The following is a 21,929-nucleotide window of genomic DNA, read 5'->3' on the forward strand; positions in this document are numbered from 1 at the left end:
CAAATGTGCATGTGTCTGCTCAAACGGTCAGAAACAGACTCTATGAGGGTGGTATGAGGGCCCGACGTCCACAGGTGGGGGTTGTGCTTACAGCCCAACACCGTGCAGGGCGTTTGCCAGAGAACACCAAAATTGGCAAATTCGCCACTGGCGCCCTGTGCTCTTCACAGATGAAAGCAGGTTCACACTGAGCACATGTGACAGACGTGACAGAGTCTGGCGACGCCGTGGAGAACGTTCTGCTGCTTGCAACATCCTCCAGCATGACCGGTTTGGCGGTGGGTCAGTCATGGTGTGGGGTGGCATTTCTTTGGGGGGCCGCACAGCCCTCCATGTGCTCGCCAGAGGTAGCCTGACTGCCATTAGGTACCGAGATGAGATCCTCAGACCTCTTGTGAGACCATATGCTGGTGCGGTTGGCCCTGGGTTCCTCCTAATGCAAGACAATGCTAGACCTCATGTGGCTGGAGTGTGTCAGCAGTTCCTGCAAGAGGAAGGCATTGATGCTATGGACTGGCCCGCCCGTTCCCCAGACCTGAATCCAATTGAGCACATCTGGGACATCATGTCCCGCTCCATCCACCAACGCCACATTGCACCACAGACTGTCCAGGAGTTGGCGGATGCTTTAGTCCAGGTCTGGGAGGAGATCCCTCAGGAGACCAACTGCCACCTCATCAGGAGCATGCCCAGGCGTTGTAGGGAGGTCATACAGGCACGTGGAGGCCACACACACTACTGAGCCTCATTTTGACTTGTTTTATGGACATTACATCAAAGTTGGATCAGCCTATAGTGTGGTTTTCCACTTTAATTTTTAGTGTGACTCCAAATCCAGACCTCCATGGGTTGATAAATTGGATTTCCATTGATTATTTTTGTGTGATTTTGTTGTCAGCACATTCAACTATGTAAAGATAAAAGTATTTAATAAGATTATTTCATTCATTCAGATCTAGGATGTGTTATTTTAGTGTTCCCTTTATTTTTTTGAGCAGTGTATATTTCCAGTAGGCTAGATAATATAATATATATCCAGTAGGATAGATAATATATCATAATATACTATCTAATAATATATATGCAGTAGGCTAGATAATATAATATATATCCAGTAGGATAGATAATATAATATATACCCAGTAGGATAGATAATATATCATAATATAATATATAATAATATATATGCAGTAGGCTAGATAATATAATATATATCCAGTAGGATAGATAATATATATTCAGTAGGATAGATAATATATCATAATATAATATATATGGAGTAGGTTAGATAATATATATCCAGTAGGCTAGATAATATATGCAGTAGGATGGATAATATATATCCAGTAGGCTAGATAATATATTTAATTATATACAGTGCCTTCGGAAATGTACCGAATAAAATGTGTGAAATCTGTGTGCTAATTTTAGAAATGATTGTGTTAAAGCTTGACTGCTCTGTCTGCAGCTGGAAATCATATTGAAGCCATGAGATGTTTATCTTGTGTCTAGTTCAGCAGAGTTCAGTAACGTTGTAACACAACAGGGTGTGTCATGGGGAGACACATTATAGAGCTGATGTAATGGCTGTAAAATAGCTTTGCGTGTTTAGACTGCACGAACACTTCCAGCTCTACAACATGGCAGGAAGCATTTAGGGATTAGATGTAGCATGATAACGCATAGTGGGAAGCCATTATGGCCCACCTCATGTTAGCATGATAACAAAATTCTCCTAATATCATGTTTGTCTGATAAAAATCTGGTTACATCTTTTTAAATATTTTTCTCCAGACATAATGGTGATTAATAAATTATGAAAAAGAGACATAGAAAATATTTATTTACATATTTTGACAAGTTTCAAGAGTCTACAAACTGTTTTTTTTAAATGCAAAAAACAGTCCATTTGCACTTTGAAAATAAAAATGTCTGTTTCAACAACAAAAAATAGTAGCAAATATCATCAAAATCTGAAAAATACTGTATTTGAAATACAACAAGTACAGCATTTTATACTAAGGTGTATTTTGTATTTATTTATCCATCTACGCATGTACAAAAATATGTATTTATTTATATGGCTTTTATTTCACACATTCATTGTATACAAAATACAAATTACAGCTGGCAAATTATTCAAAATATCATATGAAGCACAATATAGTATATTTATCTTACATAATGAGCTCACACCCTATAGAAACCCTATAGAAACCCTATAGAAGCACTAGAAACCCTATAGAAACCCTATAGAAACCCTATAGAAGCACTATAGAAACCCTATAGGAACACTATAGAAACACTATAGAAACACTATAGAAACACTATAGGAACACTATAGGAACACTATAGGAACACTATAGAAACACTATAGAAACCCTATAGAAACACTATAGAAACACTATAGGAACCCTATAGAAACACTATAGAAACCCTATAGAAACACTATAGAAACACTATAGGAACCCTATAGAAACACTATAGGAACCCTATAGAAACACTATAGAAATACTATAGGAACCCTATAGAAACACTATAGAAACCCTATAGAAACACTATAGAAACACTATAGGAACCCTATAGAAACCCTATAGAAACCCTATAGAAACCCTATAGAAACACTATAGGAACCCAATAGAAACCCTATAGAAACCCTATAGAAACCCTATAGAAACACTATAGAAACACTATAGGAACCCTATAGAAACACTATAGAAACACTATAGAAACACTATAGGAACCCTATAGAAACACTATAGAAACCCTATAGAAACACTATAGAAACACTATAGGAACCCTATAGAAACACTACAGAAACCCTATAGAAACACTATAGAAACACTATAGGAACACTATAGGAACCCTATAGAAACACTATAGAAACACTATAGAAACACTATAGAAACCCTATAGAAACACTATAGAAACACTATAGAAACCCTATAGAAACCCTATAGAAACCCTATAGAAACCCTATAGAAACCCTATAGGAAGCCCTAGAGGAACCCTATAGAAGCACTAGCAACCCTATAGAAACCCTATAGAAACCCTATAGAAACACTATAGAAACCCTATAGAAACCCTATAGAAACACTATAGAAACACTATAGAAACCCTATAGAAGCACTAGAAACCCTATAGAAACACTATAGAAGACCTATAGAAGCACTATAGAAGCACTATAGAAGCACTATAGAAACCCTATAGAAACCCTATAGAAACACTATAGAAACCCTATAGAAACCCTATAGAAGCACTATAGAAGCACTATAGAAACCCTATAGAAACCCTATAGAAACCCTATAGAAACACTATAGAAGAAATATAGAAACCCTATAGAAGCACTATAGAAACCCTATAGAAACACTATAGAAACCCTATAGAAACACTATAGAAACCCTATAGAAACCCTATAGAAACACTATAGGAACCCTATAGAAGCACTAGCAACCCTATAGAAACCCTATAGAAACACTATAGAAACCCTATAGAAGACACTATAGAAACCCTATAGAAGCACTATAGAAACCCTATAGAAACACTATAGAAACACTATAGAAACACTATAGAAACACTAGCAACCCTATAGAAACCCTATAGAAACCCTATAGAAGCACTATAGAAACCCTATAGAAACACTATAGAAACCCTATAGAAACCCTATAGAAACCCTATAGAAGCACTATAGAAACACTAGCAACCCTATAGAAACCCTATAGAAACCCTATAGAAGCACTATAGAAACCCTATAGAAACACTATAGAAACCCTATAGAAACACTATAGAAACCCTATAGAAACACTATAGAAACCCTATAGAAACCCTATAGAAGCACTATAGAAGCACTATCGAAACCATGTGTTGCAGGTGAGTCAACTGAGATCAGATCTGACAGGTGGACCTGTTACCTAGTGTAGCCTATCTGGTCCTATGGGGATAAATCTTTAAGACACTTACATCTTGATATTATAGATGTGTTTGTTTATAAACTCTGTAATGAACCTATATTAATTTGTAATGAACAGAATCTATCACCTACATACAGCATAACATATATTAATTGGTGGTGGTGATATGCTCATAATAATCACAGTGTTTTTTCCTTTTCAACAGTGCCAATAGGACCATCTATCACGTCAGACAGGTTAACATCTCATTCTGCCAGGTAACTACTAGTCCCTAATATAGTATTCCAATATTTATTATTTTACCTTTATTTAACTAAGCAAGTCAGTTAAGAACACATTTTTATTTACAATGACGGTTAACTGCCTTGTTCAGGGGCAGAACGACAGATTTTGACCTTGGCAGCTTGGGAATTCGATCCACCAACCTTTCGGTTACTGGCCCAATGCTCTAACCACTAGGCTACCTGCCGCCCCAATATGCCTCCTCAGTGGCATCAATAGGACTAACACATCCATATGAAGTTTTCAACCGGTGTCTTTCCGTTACCTTGGATGAAAAACTATTTCATATAGTGCGCAAAAGTAGTGCACTATATAGGGAATAGGGTGCCATTTCATATTGACCCTACTAGTAGAGGTCTCTCATGATCTCCTGCAGCAGTGGGTGGAGACACATGTCCACTTCAGTCTTCTTCAGTAGCTGGATTAGGTGCACGTGGTCTGTTACTATCTGCCTCAGGTCTGTCATCTTCTGCAGAACCTAAACGATACACAATTTGTTTCATTTGTTAGGAACCTTTTATACACAGCCAACAAATTAAAACGATCAAATACGTCTTTTTTTTTAAAGGCAGAAGACAGATCCCAAATGTACAAACACAGGAAGTTGATTTGAGAGCAAGGGAACACCCACAGGAATAGATTTAGAACTCTTTATAGTATCAGAACTAGAATTAGAACCCATTAGAGTATTCTACAGTATATCTCCAGAACCCATTAGAGTATTCTACAGTATATCTCCAGAACCCATTAGAGTATTCTACAGTATATCTCCAGAACCCATTAGAGTATTCTACAGTATATCTCCAGAACCCATTAGAGTATTCTACAGTATATCTCCAGAACCCATTAGAGTATTCTACAGTATATCTCTAGAACCCATTAGAGTATTCTACAGTATATCTCCAGAACCCATTAGAGTATTCTACAGTATATCTCCAGAACCCATTAGAGTATTCTACAGTATATCTCCAGAACCCATTAGAGTATTCTACAGTATATCTCCAGAACCCATTAGAGTATTCTACAGTATATCTCCAGAACCCATTAGAGTGTTCACCCACACCTCGTCTCACAAAGATCTCCAATTTGGACTCCAGACCAAAGGAAAAATGTCCACTGGTCTAATGTCCATTGCTCGTGTTTCTTGGCCCAAACAAGTCTCTTCTTCTTATTGGTGTCCTTTAGTAGTGGTTTCTTTGCAGCAATTTAACCATGAAGGCCTGATTCACGTAGTCGCCTCTGAACAGTTGATGTTGAAATGTGTCTATTACTTGACCTCTGTGAAGCATTTATTTGGGCTGTAATTTCTGAGGCTGGTAACTCTAATGAACTTATCCTCTGCAGCAGAGGTAACCCTGGGTCTTCCATTCCTGTGGCGGTCCTCTCCAGTACCCATAATCCAAGTCGATATATATTCACGTAATAATAAGGACCACACCCACAAATTGGGGAAAACAAACATTCACCCCCAGTGTAAAAGATACGACTTCGCAGTTGATTTTTTAGTAAAAAGCTGCTGTGTTGTTCAATGTACATGTAACCAGGTCAAAAATCACGACCTACGGATCGCAACGCTCCCACGTAGGCAAATAGAGCCTGGGAGATGAGCCCCGTGGCTTCAGGGTATTCTACGTGGGAGAGTGGGAAATGTGGGGACGCGGTGTCCAAGTAAGCTGTGTGTGAGAAAAATATTTCATCTGTACAAGACATTTAACTTGTTTACTAAATCAAATCAAATTTATTTATATAGCCCTTCTTACATCAGCTGATATCACAAAGTGCAGTACAGAAACCCAGCCTAAAACCCCAAACAGCAAGCAATGCAGGTGTAGAAGCACGGTGGCTAGGAAAAACTCCCTAGAAAGGCCAGAACCTAGGTAGAAACTTAGAGAGGAACCAGGCTATGAGGGGTGGCCAGTCCTCTTCTGGCTGTGCCGGGTGGAGATTATAACAGAACATGGCCAAGATGTTCAAATGTTCATAAATGACCAGCAGGGTCAAATAATAGTAATCACAGTGAACAGTGAACTATAGTCCATTTGTAACTCCACTCACTACTTGTAGTTGTATACTCTGTTTGTAACTCCACACTACTTGTGGCTGTAAAGTCCGTTTGTAACCCATTAGACTATTAGAACTAGAATCAGAACAGAGTATTAGAACCAGAATCAGAACAGAGTACTAGAACTAGAATTAGAACAGAGTATTAGAACCAGAATCAGAACAGAGTATTAGAACCAGAATTAGAACCCATTAGACTATTAGAACTAGAATTAGAACAGAGTATTAGAACCAGAATCAGAACAGAGTATTAGAACCAGAATTAGAACCCATTAGACTATTAGAACTAGAATCCGTTAGAGTATTCTACAGTATATCTTCAGAACCCATCAGAGTATTTTCTACAGTATACTGTATATCTCCATGGTAATACCTTGGCGAAGAGCTGCAGGGAGTCTGGGTGGTTGAGTTTCAGTTGGAGCTCCAGAGAGTGGAGGACTGTTTCCTGTAGCTCCTCAATGGGCTTCACATTCAGCAGGCCTGGACGATCTCACACACACACACACACACACACACACACACACACACACACACACGATGTGTCAGCTTGAGGCTTTCAGCACAACTTGTTTAATGCAGGACTGAGAGCTGAGGTTGCTACGCTTTATCTTGGCCAGGTCGCAGTTGCAAATGAGAACTTGTTCTCAACTAGCCTACCTGGTTAAATAAAGGGTCAGGGTTATATATATATATATATATATATATATATATATATATATATATATATATATATATATATATATATATATATATATACACTGCTCCAAAAAATAAAGGGAACACTTAAACAACACAATGTAACTCCAAGTCAATCACACTTCTGTGAAATCAAACTGTCCACTTAGGAAGCAACACTGATTGACAATAAATTTCACATGCTGTTGTGCAAATGGAATAGACAACAAGTGGAAATTATAGGCAATTAGCAAGACACCCCCAATAAAGGAGTGGTTCTGCAGGTGGGGACCATAGACCACTTCTCAGTTCCTATGCTTCCTGGCTGATGTTTTGGTCACTTTTGAATGCTGGCGGTGCTTTCACTCTAGTGGTAGCATGAGACGGAGTCTACAACCCACACAAGTGGCTCAGGTAGTGCAGCTCATCCAGGATGGCACATCAATGCGAGCTGTGGCAAGAAGATTTGCTGTGTCTGTCAGCGTAGTGTCCAGAGCATGGAGGCGCTACCAGGAGACAGGCCAGTACATCAGGCGACGTGGAGGAGGCCGTAGGAGGGCAACAACCCAGCAGTAGGACCGCTACCTCCGCCTTTGTGCAAGGAGGAGCAGGAGGAGCACTGCCAGAGCCCTGCAAAATGACCTCCAGCAGGCCACAAATGTGCATGTGTCTGCTCAAACAGTCAGAAATAGACTCTATGAGGTGGTATGAGGGCCCGACGTCCACAGGTGGGGGTTGTGCTTACAGCCCAACACCGTGCAGCACGTTTGGCATTTTCCATAGAACACCAAGATTGGCAAATTCGCCACTGGCGTCCTGTGCTCTTCACAGATGAAAGCAGGTTCACACTGAGCATGTGACAGACGTGACAGAATCTGGAGACGCCGTGGAGAACGTTCTGCTGCCTGCAACATCCTCCAGCATGACCGGTTTGGCGGTGGGTCAGTCATGGTGTGGGGTGGCATTTCTTTGGGGGGCCGCACAGCCTTCCATGTGCTCGCCAGAGGTAGCCTGACTGCCTTTAGGTACCGAGATGAGATCCTCAGACCCCTTGTGAGATCATATGCTGGTGCGGTTGGCCCTGGGTTCCTCCTAATGCAAGACAATGCTAGACCTCATGTGGCTGGAGTGTGTCAGCAGTTCCTGCAAGAGGAAGGCATTGATGCTATGGACTGGCCCGCCCGTTCCCCAGACCTGAATCCAATTGAGCACATCTGGGACATCATGTCTCGCTCCATCCACCAACGCCACGTTGCACCACAGACTGTCCAGGAGTTGGCGGATGCTTTAGTCCAGGTCAGGGAGGAGATCCCTCAGGAGACCATCTGCCACCTCATCAGGAGCATGCCCAGGCGTTGTAGGGAGGTCATACAGGCACGTGGAGGCCACACAAACTACTGAGCCTCATTTTGACTTGTTTTAAGGACATTACATCAAAGTTGGATCAGCCTGTAGTGTGGTTTTCCACTTTAATTTTGAGTGTGACTCCAAATCCAGACCGCCATGGGTTGATAAATTGGATTTCCATTGATTATTTTTGTGTGATTTTGTTGTCAGCACATTCAACTATGTAAAGAAAAAAGTATTTAATAACATTATTTCATTCATTCAAATCTAGGATGTGTTATTTTAGTGTTCCCTTAATTTTTTTGAGCAGTATATATATATACGCCTACCTACCTCCGGTTAAATAAAGGTTAAATAAATAAAAAATAAAAATAAAAGGAGTGTTGGGTAGGGTAGAGTAGAGTACCAGGAGCATTAGGTAGAGTACCAGGAGTGTTGGGTAGGGTAGAGTACCAGGAGTATTGTGTAGGTAGAGTACCAGGAGTGTTGGGTAGGGTAGAGTACCAGGAGCATTGGATAGAGTACCACGAGTGTTGTGTAGGATAGAGTACCAGGAGCATGTGGGTAGAGTACCAGGAGTGTTGGGTAGGGTAGAGTACCAGGAGTGTTGGGTAGGGTAGAGTACCAGGAGTGTTGGGTAGGGTAGAGTACCAGGAGTGTTGGGTAGGGTAGAGTACCAGGAGTGTTGGGTAGGATAGAGTACCAGGAGCATTGGATAGAGTACCACGAGTGTTGGGTAGGGTAGAGTACCAGGAGTGTTGGGTAGGGTAGAGTACCAGGAGTGTTGGGTAGGATAGAGTACCAGGAGTGTTGGGTAGAGTACCAGGAGCATTGGATAGAGTACCAGGAGCATTGGGTAGAGTACCAGGAGTGTTGGGTAGGATAGAGTACCAGGAGCATTGGGTAGAGTACCAGGAGTGTTGGGTAGGGTAGAGTACCAGGAGTGTTGGGTAGGGTAGAGTACCAGGAGCGTTGGGTAGGGTAGAGTACCAGGAGTGTTGGGTAGGATAGAGTACCAGGAGCATTGGGTAGAGTACCAGGAGTGTTGGGTAGGGTAGAGTACCAGGAGTGTTGGGTAGGGTAGAGTACCAGGAGTGTTGGGTAGGATAGAGTACCAGGAGTGTTGGGTAGGATAGAGTACCAGGAGTGTTGGGTAGGGTAGAGTACCAGGAGCGTTGGGTAGGGTAGAGTACCAGGAGTGTTGGGTAGGATAGAGTACCAGGAGTGTTGGGTAGGGTAGAGTACCAGGAGCATTGGGTAGGGTAGAGTACCAAGAGTGTTGGATAGAGTACCAGGAGTGTTGTGTAGGTAGAGTACCAGGAGTGTTGGGTAGGGTAGAGTACCAGGCAAGATGGTCCCCCATATATACACTTTGTATGTGGAAACCCCTTCAAATTAGTGTATTCAGCTATTTCAGCCACACCTGTTACTGAGAGGTGTATTTGTATTTGATTTAACCTTTATTTAACCAGGAAGGGCTCATTGAGACTTGAAATCTCTTTTTGAAGAGTGTCCTGGCAAAGATTGGCAGCACTAAGTCATTACACAATTACAGACAGACATGACAAACTCCTGGTAATCTAGTAAAAAACCATAGAATTCATAGGAGTATAACAAAATCATAAAACAGCAAATTAAAAACATTGACAGATCAGAGAATCAGCCTCAAAATCCTTCGTCAGTGATTTAAAACACCAATCGGGACGAGTTCTTCCAGTTTAAAAGTATTTTGTAAGGCGTTTCCAAGGCGATGGCGCAGAGTAAATAAAATCCCTTTTACCAAATTCAGTTCGGACATTTGGAACAGTTAGCAGGATAAAGTCCTGAGAACAAAGGAAGTACCCACCACATTTCTGAACAATAAAAATGCTCAAATAAAATGGTAGTAAACCCAAAATGGCTTTGTAAATATAAGTATACCAGTGACTGAGCCTACAATTGACTACAGAAGGCCAGCTAGCCCCGGTATATAAAGTAGAGTAGTATAAGATCGAGCACACAGCCATGCAATCTCCATAGACACACATTGGAAGTGGAATGGCCTTACTGAAGAGCTCAGTTTTTTTTTAATAAATAGTATTTTGCCATTAATTAACTAGGCAAGTCAGTTAAGAACAAATTCTTATTTTCAATGACAACCTAGGAACAGTGGGTTAACTTCCTAGTTCAGGGGCAGAACGACAGATTTTTACCTTGTCAGCTCAGGGATTCGATCTTGCAACTTTTCGGTTACTAGTCCAACACTCTTACCACTAGGCTACCTGCCGCCCCAGTGACATTCAATGTGGCACCATCATAGGATACCTTCTTTCCAACAAGTCAGTTTGTGAAATTTCTGCCCTACTAGAGCTGCCCCGGTCAACTGTAAGTGATGTTATTGTGAAGTGGAAACTTCTAGGAGCAACAATGGCTCAGCCGCGAAGTGGTAGGCCACACAAGCTCACAGAACGGGACCGCGTAGTGAGTAAAAATCATCTGTCCTCGGGGTTGCAACACTCACTCCCGAGTTCCAAACTGCTTCTGGAAGCAACGTCAGCACAAGAACTGTTGGTCGGGAGCTTTATGAAATGGGTTTCCATGGTTTCCATGGCCGAGCAGCCTAAGATCACCATGCGCAATGCCAAGTGCCGGCTGGAGTGGTGTAAAGCTCACCGCCACTGGACTCAGGAACAATGGAAAGACGAGTAAGGAATCACTCTTCACCATCTGACAGTCCGACGGATTAATCTGGGTTTGGCGGATACCAGGAGAACTCTACCTGCCCGAATACATAGGCCCTTTCCTGTTTCAGCATGACAATGCCCCCATGCAGAAAGAGAGGTCCATATAGAAATAGTTTGTCTAGATCGGTGTGGAAGACCTTGACTGTCCTTGCACAGAGCCCTGACCTCAACCCCATTGAACACCTTTGGGATTTATTGGAACACCGACTGTGAGCCAGGTCTAATCGCTCAACATCAGTGCCCGACTTCACTAATGCTCTTGTGGCTGAATGGAAGCAAGTCCCCTCAGCAGTGTTCCAACATCTATTGGAAAACCTTCCCAGAAGAGTGGAGGCTGTTATAGCAGCAAAGGGGGACCAACCCTTACCCTAACCCTTACATAACCCTAATATAAAACTAAACCTAAAATAACCCTAACCCTAATATAACCCTAACCTTAACATAACCCTAATATAACCCTAACCCTAATATAACCCTGACCATAATTCAACCCTAATACAACCCTAACCATAATTCAACCCTAATATAACCCTAATATAACCCTGACCATAATTCAACCCTAATATAACCCTAATATAACCCTAACCATAATTCAACCCTAATATAACCCTAACCATAATTCAACCCTAATATAACCCTAACCATAATTCAACCCTAATATAACCCTAATATAACCCTCCTGTTCCTCTAATATAATGGTTAGGGTTAACACTAACCCTAACACTAACCCTAACCCTAAAATAACCCTAATATAACCCTAATATAACCCTCCTGTTCCTCTAATATAATGGTTAGGGTTAACACTAACCCTAACCCTAAAATAACTTAATTTAACCCTAATATAACCCTAATATAACCCTGACCATAATTCAACCCTAATATAACCCTAATATAACCCTAACCATAATTCAACCCTAATATAACCCTAATATAACCCTCCTGTTCCTCTAATATAATGGTTAGGGTTAACACTAACACTAACCCTAAAATAACTTAATTTAACCCTAATATAAACCTAATATCAAATCAAATCAAATTCTATTGGTCACATACACATATTTAACAGATGTTATTGCGGGTGTAGTGAAATGCATGTGTTCCCAGCTCCAACACTGCAGTAGAATAACAATTCACATACAATACACACATCTAAAAGTAAAATAACGTAATTAAGAAATATATAAATATTAGGACGAGTAACATCGGAGTGGCATTGACTAAAATACAGTAGAATAGAATACAGTATATACATATGAGATGAGTAAAGCAGTATGTAAACATTATTAAAGTGGCCAGTGATTCCATGTATATAGGGCAGCAGCCTCTAAGGTGCAGGGTTCAGTAACCGGGTGGTAGCCGGCTAGTCTGATGGCCTTGAGATAGAAGCTGTTTTTCTAGTCTCTCGGGTCCCAGCTTTGATGCACATGTACTGACCTCGCCTTCTGGATGGTAGCGGGGTGAACAGGCAGCGGCTCGGGTGGTTGATGTCATTGATGATCTTTTTGGCCTTCCTTTGACATCGGGTGGTGTAGGTGTCCTGGAGGGCAGGTAGTTTGTCCCCGGTGATGCGTTGTGCAGACCGCACCACCCTCTGGAGAGCCCTGCGGTTGCGGGTGGTGCTGTTGCCGTACCAGGCGGTGATACAGCCCGACAGAATGCTTTCAATTGTGCATCTGTAAAACTTTGTGAAGGTTTTAAGTGACAAGTCAAAATTCTCTAGCCTCCTGAGGTTGAAGAGGCTCCGTTGTGCCTTCTTCACCACACTGTATGTGTGGGTGGTCCATTTCAATTTGTCAGTGATGTGTATGCCAAGGAACTTGAAGCTTTCTACCTTCTCCACTGCAGTCCTGTGAATGTAGATGGGGGGTGCACCCTCTGCTGTTTCCTGAAGTCCACAATCATCTCCTTTGTTTTGTTGACATTGAGTGAGAGGTTGTTTTCCAGGTACCACACTCCCAGAGCCCTCACCTCCTCCCTGTAGGCTGTCTCGTCATCGTTGATAATCAAGCCTACTACTGTTGTTTCGTCTGCATTTAACACCATAGGGTACCATGGTGTTGAATGCTGAGCTATCGTCAATAAACAGCATTCTTACATAGGTATTCCTCTTGTCCAGATGGGATAGAGTAGTGTGCAGAGTAACGGCAATTGCATCGTCTGTGGGTCTATTGGGGCGGTAAGCAAATTGAAGTGGGTCTAGGGTGGCAGGTAAGGTAGCGGTGATATGATCCTTGACTAGTCTCTCAAAGCACTTCATGACGACAGAGGTGAGTGCTACGGGGCGATAGTCATTAAGTTCAGTTACATTTACCTTCTTGGGTAGAGGAACAATCGTGGCCATCTTGAAGCATGTGGGGACAGCAGACTGGGATAGGGAGAGATTGAATATGCCCGTAAACACACCAGCCAGCTGGTCTGCGCATGCTCTGAGAACGCGGCTAGGGATGCCGTCTGGGCCGGAAGCCTTGCGAGGGTTAACACGTTTCAATGTTTTACTCACATTGGAACCGGAGAAGGAGGGGCCACAGTCCTTGGTAGCCGGCCATGTTGGTGGCATTGTTATCCTCAAAGCATGCGAAGAATGTGTTTAGCCTGTCCGGCTAAACTGGCTGGTTTTCTTTTGTAGTCTGTGATTGACTGTAGTCCCTGCCACATACGTCTCGTGTCTGAGCCGTTGAATTGCGACTCTACTTTCTCTCTATACTGACGCTTAGCTTGTTTGATTGTCTTGCGGAGTGAATAACTACACTGTTTATATTGTGCCATATTACCAGTAGCCTTGCCGTGGTTAAATGCTGTGGTTCGCGCTTTCAGTTTTGCGTGAATGCTACCATCTATCCACGGTTTCTGGTTAGGGTAGGTTTTAATAGACACAGTGGGTGCTACATCTCCTGTACACTACCTTATGAACTCAGTCACAGTATCTGTGTATGCGTCTAAATTATTTCCGCAAGCTACCCGGAACATATCCCAGTCCACGTGATCAAAACAATCCTGAAGCGTGGATTCCGATTGGTCAGACCAGCGTTGAATAGTACGAAGCACGGGCACTTCCTGTTTGTGTTTCTGCCTATAGGACAGGAGGAGCAAGATGGAGTCGTGGTCAGATATGCCGAAAGGAGGGCGAGGGAGGGCCTTGTAAGCATTCCGGAAGTTTGAATAGCAATGGTCGAGAGTCTTAGTAGCTTGAGTAAGACAGTCAATATGTTGATAGAACTTTGGCAGCCTAGTCCTCAGATTTTCTTTGTTAAAATCCCCAGCTACCAATAAATGCAGCCTCAGGATATGTGGTTTCCAGTTTGCATAAAATCCAGGGAAGTTCTTTGAGAGCCATCGAGGTTTCAGCTTGAGGTGGGATGTAAACGGCCGTGGCGATGACGGAGGATAATTCTCTTGGGAGATAATATGGCATTTAATTGTGAGGTATTCTAGGTCGGGTGAACTGTATGTTCCTAGAATTACACCATGTCGTTAATCATGACAGACACCCCTCTGCCCTTCTGCTTCTATGAGAGATATTTATTCCTGTCTGCGCGATATACTGAGAATCCTGCTGGCTTTACCAACTCCGAAAGAGTATCCCGAGAGAGCCATGTTTCCACGAAACAAAGTATGTTACAGGCCATGATGTCTCTCTGGAAAGGAATCCTTGCTCTAAGCTCATCAACTTAGTTATCCAAAGACTGAACATTAGCGAGTAATATATTCGGAGGCGGTGGGTGGTGTGTGCGCCTCTCCTCCTGTTTTGGGTCAGCCTCTGGAATAAGTTAAATTGCTCTGGGGAGAGTAAACAAAGGATCTGCTCCAGGGAAGTCCTGGTCGTAATGCTGGTAGTTCTGGTGAGTTACCGCCGATGTAATATCCAATAGTTCTTCCCGGCTGTATGTAATAACACAAAACATTTCCTGAGCTAATAATGTACAAAATAGTACATAAAAAACGAAATATCGCAAAGTTTTCTAAGAGCTAGTCGCGATGCTGCCATCTCCGTCGGCGCAATCTAACTTCAATCCACTTATGTAGTATGCTGCCACCTTCACTTACTATATACAAAATAATGCCAACTCCACTTGTGTACTACGCTGCCAACTCCACTTGTGTAATATGCTGAAAATGTCACTTAATATATGTAATATGCTGCCAATTTCACTTAATATATGTAATATGCTGCCAACTCCACTTAGGTAATATGCTGCCAACTCCACTTACTGTTTGTAATATGATACCAACTCCACTTATGTAATATGCTGCCAACTTCCTTTGCGTAATATGCAGCCAACTCGGCCTACTGTAATATGCAGCCAACTCGGCCTACTGTAATATGCAGCCAACTCGGCCTACTGTAATATGCTGCCAACTCCACGTAATATGCTGCCAACTCCACTTACTGTAATATGCTGCCAACTCCACTTACTGTAATATGCTGCCAACTCCACTTACTGTAATATGCTGCCAACTCCACTTACTGTAACATGCTGCCAACTCCACTTACTGTAATATGCTGCCAACTCCACTTACTGTAATATGCTGCCAACTCCACTTGTGTAATATGCTGCCAACTCCACTTACTGTATCCACTTACTGTAATATGCTGCCAACTCCACTTACTGTAATATGCTGCCAACTCCACTTATGTAATATGCTGCCAACTCCACTTATGTAATATGCTGCCAACTCCACTTATGTAATATGCTGCCAACTCCACTTATGTAATATGCTGCCAACTCCACTTATGTAATATGCTGCCAACTTCACATGTGTAACAGGCAGAGAGGGTTTAGGGACCATCTTCACTCCTTTTGTCACGATAAATCTATGCTGCTACTATACAGGTCAAACCTGTCTTTCTGACATACACTAGCTGTCGCTGTGCTGATTAACCCTAAATCTATGCTGCTACAATAAACACATGAAACCTTTCTTGTGGTCTTTGGTATCCAATTGGTAGTTACAGCCTTGTCTCATTGCTGCAACTCCCGTACGGACTCAGGAGAGGCAAAGGTCGAGAGCCGCGCGACCTCCGAAACACAACCCAGCCAAGCCTCACTGCTTCTTGACACAATGCCCACTTAACCCAGAAGCACCAATGTGTCGGAGGAAACACCGTATACCTGGCAACCGTGTCAGCTGCACTGCACCCGGCCAGCCACAGGAGTCAATGGGACAAGGACATCCCTGCCGGCCAAACCCTCCCCTAACCCGGGCGACGCTGGGCCAATTGTGCGCCGCCCCATGAGTCTCCCGGTCACGGCCGGCTGCGACAGAGCATGGACTCAAACCCAGAATCTCTAGTGGCACAGCTAGCACTGCGATGCAGTGCCTTAGACCACTGCGCCACTCGGGAGGCCAAAAATCATAAATGTTTTTGAGAAAGATCAATTGAAAATACAATTGTATTGGAGTAAATTTATTTTTTCTTTTCATTTTGATAAGAGATGAAAATGTAATGAATTTAAGGTTATTTGTCGATGTAAAAATCTAAATGTACAGCTTTTAAGTTTGTGTCATTAGATTTGGGGTGTGGGGGATGGGGTTGCGAGAAATCCTAGCCAAAAAAATGGGTTTCCCAGAAATTTGAATGAAAAAATAGGGTCCCTACTTAAAAAAATTGGAATAACACTTTTCTAGACTGTAAAGCCCCACCACCACTGCTGAGGATGATAGCTAATCCCCACCCACAGCCATTGAGGATGATAGCTAAGCCACACCCACCCCCACTGAGGATGACGGCAAACCCCACCCACCTCCACTGAGGATGACAGTAAACCCCACCCACCTCCACTGAGGATGACAGTAAACCCCACCCACCTCCACTGAGGATGATAGCTAAGCCCCACCCACCTCCACTGAGGATGATAGCTAAGCCCCACCCACCTCCATTGAGGATGATAGCTAAGCCCCACCCACCTCCACTGAGGTGGTTGTCATTATGTAATGATGCTAATAATAATATTACAATACTAACCTCCACTGAGGATGATGACGGCGAGGAAGAGTGCCATATCACTGTCATACAGCTCCAGGGTGTTGAACTTAACAGAGAACTCAAACTTGGGTTCCATCATATCACAGAAGGGTTTCCTCAGGCTCTTCAGGAACTCTCTCGTCATGAAGATCTGTCCATAGGAGATCAGTGTACCATCTTTGTTCATGAGCGGAGCCCACATGATGATGAGCACCTCGATGACGCCGTACTTCAGCAGAGTCACCTGATCGTTCAGGTCCAATCCCACGAAGCCAGGGATGCTCTTAGCGAACTCTGTGACCTCTCGGACGGCCTCGGCGGAGCGCGACTGACAGCTGTAGAAGAACCTGAGCTGCACCTCGTCAGTGGGCTCCTGGGCCAGACCAACACCCCCACCTAGACCTCCACCTACAGCCAGACCTTCACTCACTGCCAGACATCTACCTGCAGAAAATCATATTTGTTCAGTGTTATTTCATTTACACTGAACAAATATATAAAAACAACATGTACAGTGTTGGTCCCATGATTCATGAGCTGAAATAAAAAGACCCTCAAAATGTTCTATATGCACAAAAAGGTGTGGCATATCAAGAAGCTAATTAAACAGCATGATCATTACACAGGTGCACCTTGTGCTGGGACAACAAAAAGCCACTAAAATGTGCAGTTCTGTCACACAACACAATGCCACAGACGTCTTAAGTTTTGAGAGAGCATGCAATTGGCATGCTGACTGCAGGAATGTCAGAAACCAGAGCTGTTGCCAGAGAATTGAATCTTCATTTATCTACCATAAGCCACCTCCAATGTTGATTTAGAGAATTTGGCAGTACGTCCAACCGGCATCACAACTTCAGACCATGTGTAACCATACCAGCCCAGGACCGTCACATCTGGCTTCGTCACCTGCGGGATAGTCTCAGACCAGCCACCGGGACAGCTGATGAAACTGAGTTTGCACAACCAAATAAGTTCTACACAAACTGTTAGAAACCGTCTCAGGGAATCTCATCTGCGCACTCGTCGTCCTCACAAGGGTCTTGACCTGACTGCAGTTCGGCGTCGTAAATGACTTCAGTGGGCAAATGCTCACCTTCCTGGGCCACTGGAAAGCTGGAGAAGTGTGTTCTTAACGGATGAATCCCGGTTTCAACTGTACCGGGCAGATGGCTCGTGTGGGCAAGCGGTTTGCTGATGTCAACGTTGTGAACAGAGTGCCCCATGGTGGCGGTGAGGTTATGGTATGGGGCAGGCATAAGCTACGGACAACGAACACAATTGGATTTTATCAAAGGCAATTTGAATGTACAGAGATACCGTGAGGCCTATTGTCGTGCCATTCAGCCACCGCCATCAGCTCATGTTTCAGCATGATAATGCACGGCCCCATGTCGCAAGGATCTGTACACAATTCCTGGAGGCTGAAAATGTCCCAGTTCTTCCATGTCCTGCATACTCACCAGACATGTCACCCATTGAGCATGTTTGGGATGCTCTGGATCGACGTGTATTCCAGTTCCCGCCAATATCCAGATACTTCGAACACCCATTGAAGAGGAGTGGGACAACATTCCACAGGCCACAATCAATCAATCTATTTTTTAAGGTATCTGTGACCAACTGATGCATATCTGTATTCCCAGTCATGTGAAATCCATAGATAAGGGACTAATGCATTTATTTCAATTGACTAATTTCCTTACATGAACTGTAACTCAGTAAAATCTTGAAATTGTTGCATGTTGCATGTCTATTTTTGTTCAGTGTAGAAAGGTAACTAACCACTCTACAAAAAAATAAAATATAAATAGGAGAAGAAAAGGTACAGGGAAAACAGTCACAGAGGATAGAAACACCATTATAATACCTAGACCACAGCCAGCTCCAGTCCCAGGCCCAGCCTCAGGCCCAGCCTCAGGCCCAGCCTCAGGCCCAGCCTCAGGCCCAGCCTCAGGCCTGGTCTCCTGGACAACATGGATGGGCATCTGCCTGCAGTTGATAAACCTCTGTCCTTCCTGAAGAGACTTCATGTCATGGATTACAAACGGCTGCAGAGAGACAACAAACAAACAAAATCAAGCACATTACTGTGAAACATGCCGCCTCTGTGGAGACAACAGCCTGTTATAACATGATGACTCTCTGGAGACAACAGCCTGTTATAACATGATGACTCTCTGGAGACAACAGCCTGTTATAACATGATGACTCTCTGGAGACAACAGCCTGTTATAACATGATGACTCTCTGGAGACAACAGCCTGTTATAACATGATGACTCTCTGGAGACAACAGCCTGTTATAACATGATGACTCTCTGGAGACAACAGCCTGTTATAACATGATGACTCTCTGGAGACAACAGCCTGTTATAACATGATGACTCTCTGGAGATAACAGCCTGTTATAACATGATGACTCTCTGGAGATAACAGCCTGTTATAACATGATGACTCTCTGGAGACAACAGCCTGTTATAACATGATGACTCTCTGGAGACAACAGCCTGTTATAACATGATGACTCTCTGGAGACAACAGCCTGTTATAACATGATGACTCTCTGGAGATAACAGCCTGTTATAACTTGATGACTCTCTGGAGACAACAGCCTGTTATAACATGATGACTCTCTGGAGACAACAGCCTGTTATAACATGATGACTCTCTGGAGACAACAGCCTGTTATAACATGATGACTCTCTGGAGACAACAGCCTGTTATAACATGATGACTCTCTGGAGATAACAGCCTGTTATAACTTGATGACTCTCTGGAGACAACAGCCTGTTATAACATGATGACTCTCTGGAGACAACAGCCTGTTATAACATGATGACTCTCTGGAGACAACAGCCTGTTATAACATGATGACTCTCTGGAGACAACAGCCTGTTATAACATGATGACTCTCTGGAGACAACAGCCTGTTATAACATGATGACTCTCTGGAGACAACAGCCTGTTATAACATGATGACTCTCTGGAGACAACAGCCTGTTATAACATGATGACTCTCTGGAGACAACAGCCTGTTATAACATGATGACTATCTGGAGACAACAGCCTGTTATAACATGATGACTCTCTGGAGATAACAGCCTGTTATAACATGATGACTCTCTGGAGATAACAGCCTGTTATAACATGATGACTCTCTGGAGACAAGGAGACAACAGCCTGTTATAACATGATGACTCTCTGGAGATAACAGCCTGTTATAATATGATGACTATCTGGAGACAACAGCCTGTTATAACATGATGACTATCTGGAGACAAGGAGACAACAGCCTGTTATAACATGTGCCATCAAACCCCTGCAACTTATTCAGAACACTGCCACCAGATCTGGTGTTCAACCTTCCCAAGTTCTCCCATGTCACCCCGCTCCTCTGCACAATTTACTGGCTTCCAGTCAAAGCTCACATCCAATATAAGACCATGATACTTGCCTACGGAGCAGCAAGAGGAACTACCCCTCCTTACCTTCAGGCTATGATCAACCCTACACCCCAACCTGGGTAGTCTGTTCTGCCACCTCTGGTCTCTTGACCCTCCCACCTCTACGGGAGGGCAGCTCCCGCTCAGCCCAGTCAATGCTCTTCTATGACCTGGCACCCCAATGCTGGAACCAGCTTCCCCCTGAAGCTAAGACAGCAGAGTCCATGCCTATTCAAAAACATCTGAAACCCTACCTCTTCAAAGAGTGTCTTAATTAATCCCACAGTACCCCTCCCCTCCCCCCACCCACTAGTAGTGACTTTCCCCCCTACTAGAACTGAATTTCCCCCCTACTAAACTCAGCAAAAAAAGAAACGTCCCTTTTTCAGGACCCTGTCTTTCAAAGATAATTCGTTAAAATCCAAATAACTTCACAGATCTTCATTGTAAAGGGTTTAAACACTGTTTCACATGCTTGTTCAATGAACCATACACAATTAATGAACATGCACCTGTGGAACGGTCGTTAAGACACTAACAGCTTACAGACGGTAGGCAATTAAGGTCACAGTTATGAAAACTTAGGACACTAAAGAGGCCTTTCTACTGACTCAAAAACACCAAAAGAAAGATGCCCAGGGTCCCAGCTCATCTGCGTGAACGTGCCTTAGGCATGCTGCAAGGAGGCACGAGGCCAGGGCAATAATGTCCGTACTGTGAGATGCCTAAGACAGCACCACAGGGAGATGGGACAGACAGCTGATCGTCCTCGCAGTGGCAGACCACGTGTAACAACACCTGCACAGGATCGGTACATCCGAACATCACACCTGTGGGACAGGTACAGGATGGCAACAACAACTGCCCGAGTTAAACCAGGAACACACAATCCCTCAATCAATGCAAAGACTGTCCCCAATAGGCTGAGAGAGGCTGGACTGAGGGCTTGAAGGCCTGTTGTAAGGCAGGTCCTCACCAGACATCACCGGCAACAACGTCGCCTATGGGCACAAACCCACCGTCGCTGGACCAGACAGGACTAGCAAAAAGTGCTCTTTACTGACGAGTCGTGGATATCCTCCTCCCTCATGTGGTACCCTTCCTGCAGACTCATCCTGACATGACCATCCAGCATGACAATGCCACCAGCCATACTGCTCATTCTGTGCGTGATTTCCTGCAAGACAGGAATGTCAGTGTTCTGCCATGGCCAGCGAAGAGCCCGGATCTCAATCCCATTGAGCATGTCTGGTACCTGTTGGATTGGAGGGTGAGAGCTAGGGCCATTCCCCCCAGAAATGTCCGGAAACTTGCAGGTGCCTTGGTGGTAGAGTGGGGTAACATCTCACAGCAAGAACTGGCAAATCTGGTGCAGTTCATGAGGATGAGATGCACTGCAGTACTTAATGCAGCTGGTGGCCACACCAGATACTGACTGTTACTTTTGATTTTGACCCCCCCCCTTTGTTCAGGGACACATTATTCCATTTATGTTAGTCACATGTCTGTGGAACTTGTTC

General features: G+C 43.5%; 1 protein-coding gene across 2 annotated transcripts in view; it reads right to left on the reverse strand.

Annotated features, from left to right (window-relative positions):
• Positions 1 to 1,824: 1,824 nt before the first annotated feature.
• Positions 1,825 to 21,929, reverse strand: part of pparg (peroxisome proliferator-activated receptor gamma) — a 90,306-nt gene continuing 70,201 nt past the window's right edge. For both annotated transcript variants that reach the window (XM_014168482.3, XM_045705117.2), the window contains exons 6-9: positions 18,835 to 19,015; positions 16,965 to 17,408; positions 6,628 to 6,743; positions 1,825 to 4,671 (exon numbers count right to left, since the gene is read on the reverse strand). In XM_014168482.3, the coding sequence (XP_014023957.2) occupies positions 4,540 to 4,671; positions 6,628 to 6,743; positions 16,965 to 17,408; positions 18,835 to 19,015 (873 nt within the window). In that variant the 3' untranslated portion in view covers positions 1,825 to 4,539. The remainder of the gene's footprint in view (positions 4,672 to 6,627; positions 6,744 to 16,964; positions 17,409 to 18,834; positions 19,016 to 21,929) is intronic.

Source organism: Salmo salar, chromosome 22 (assembly GCF_965601325.2).
Source record: "Salmo salar chromosome 22, fSalSal1, whole genome shotgun sequence".
NCBI classification, from domain to species: domain Eukaryota; kingdom Metazoa; phylum Chordata; class Actinopteri; order Salmoniformes; family Salmonidae; genus Salmo; species Salmo salar.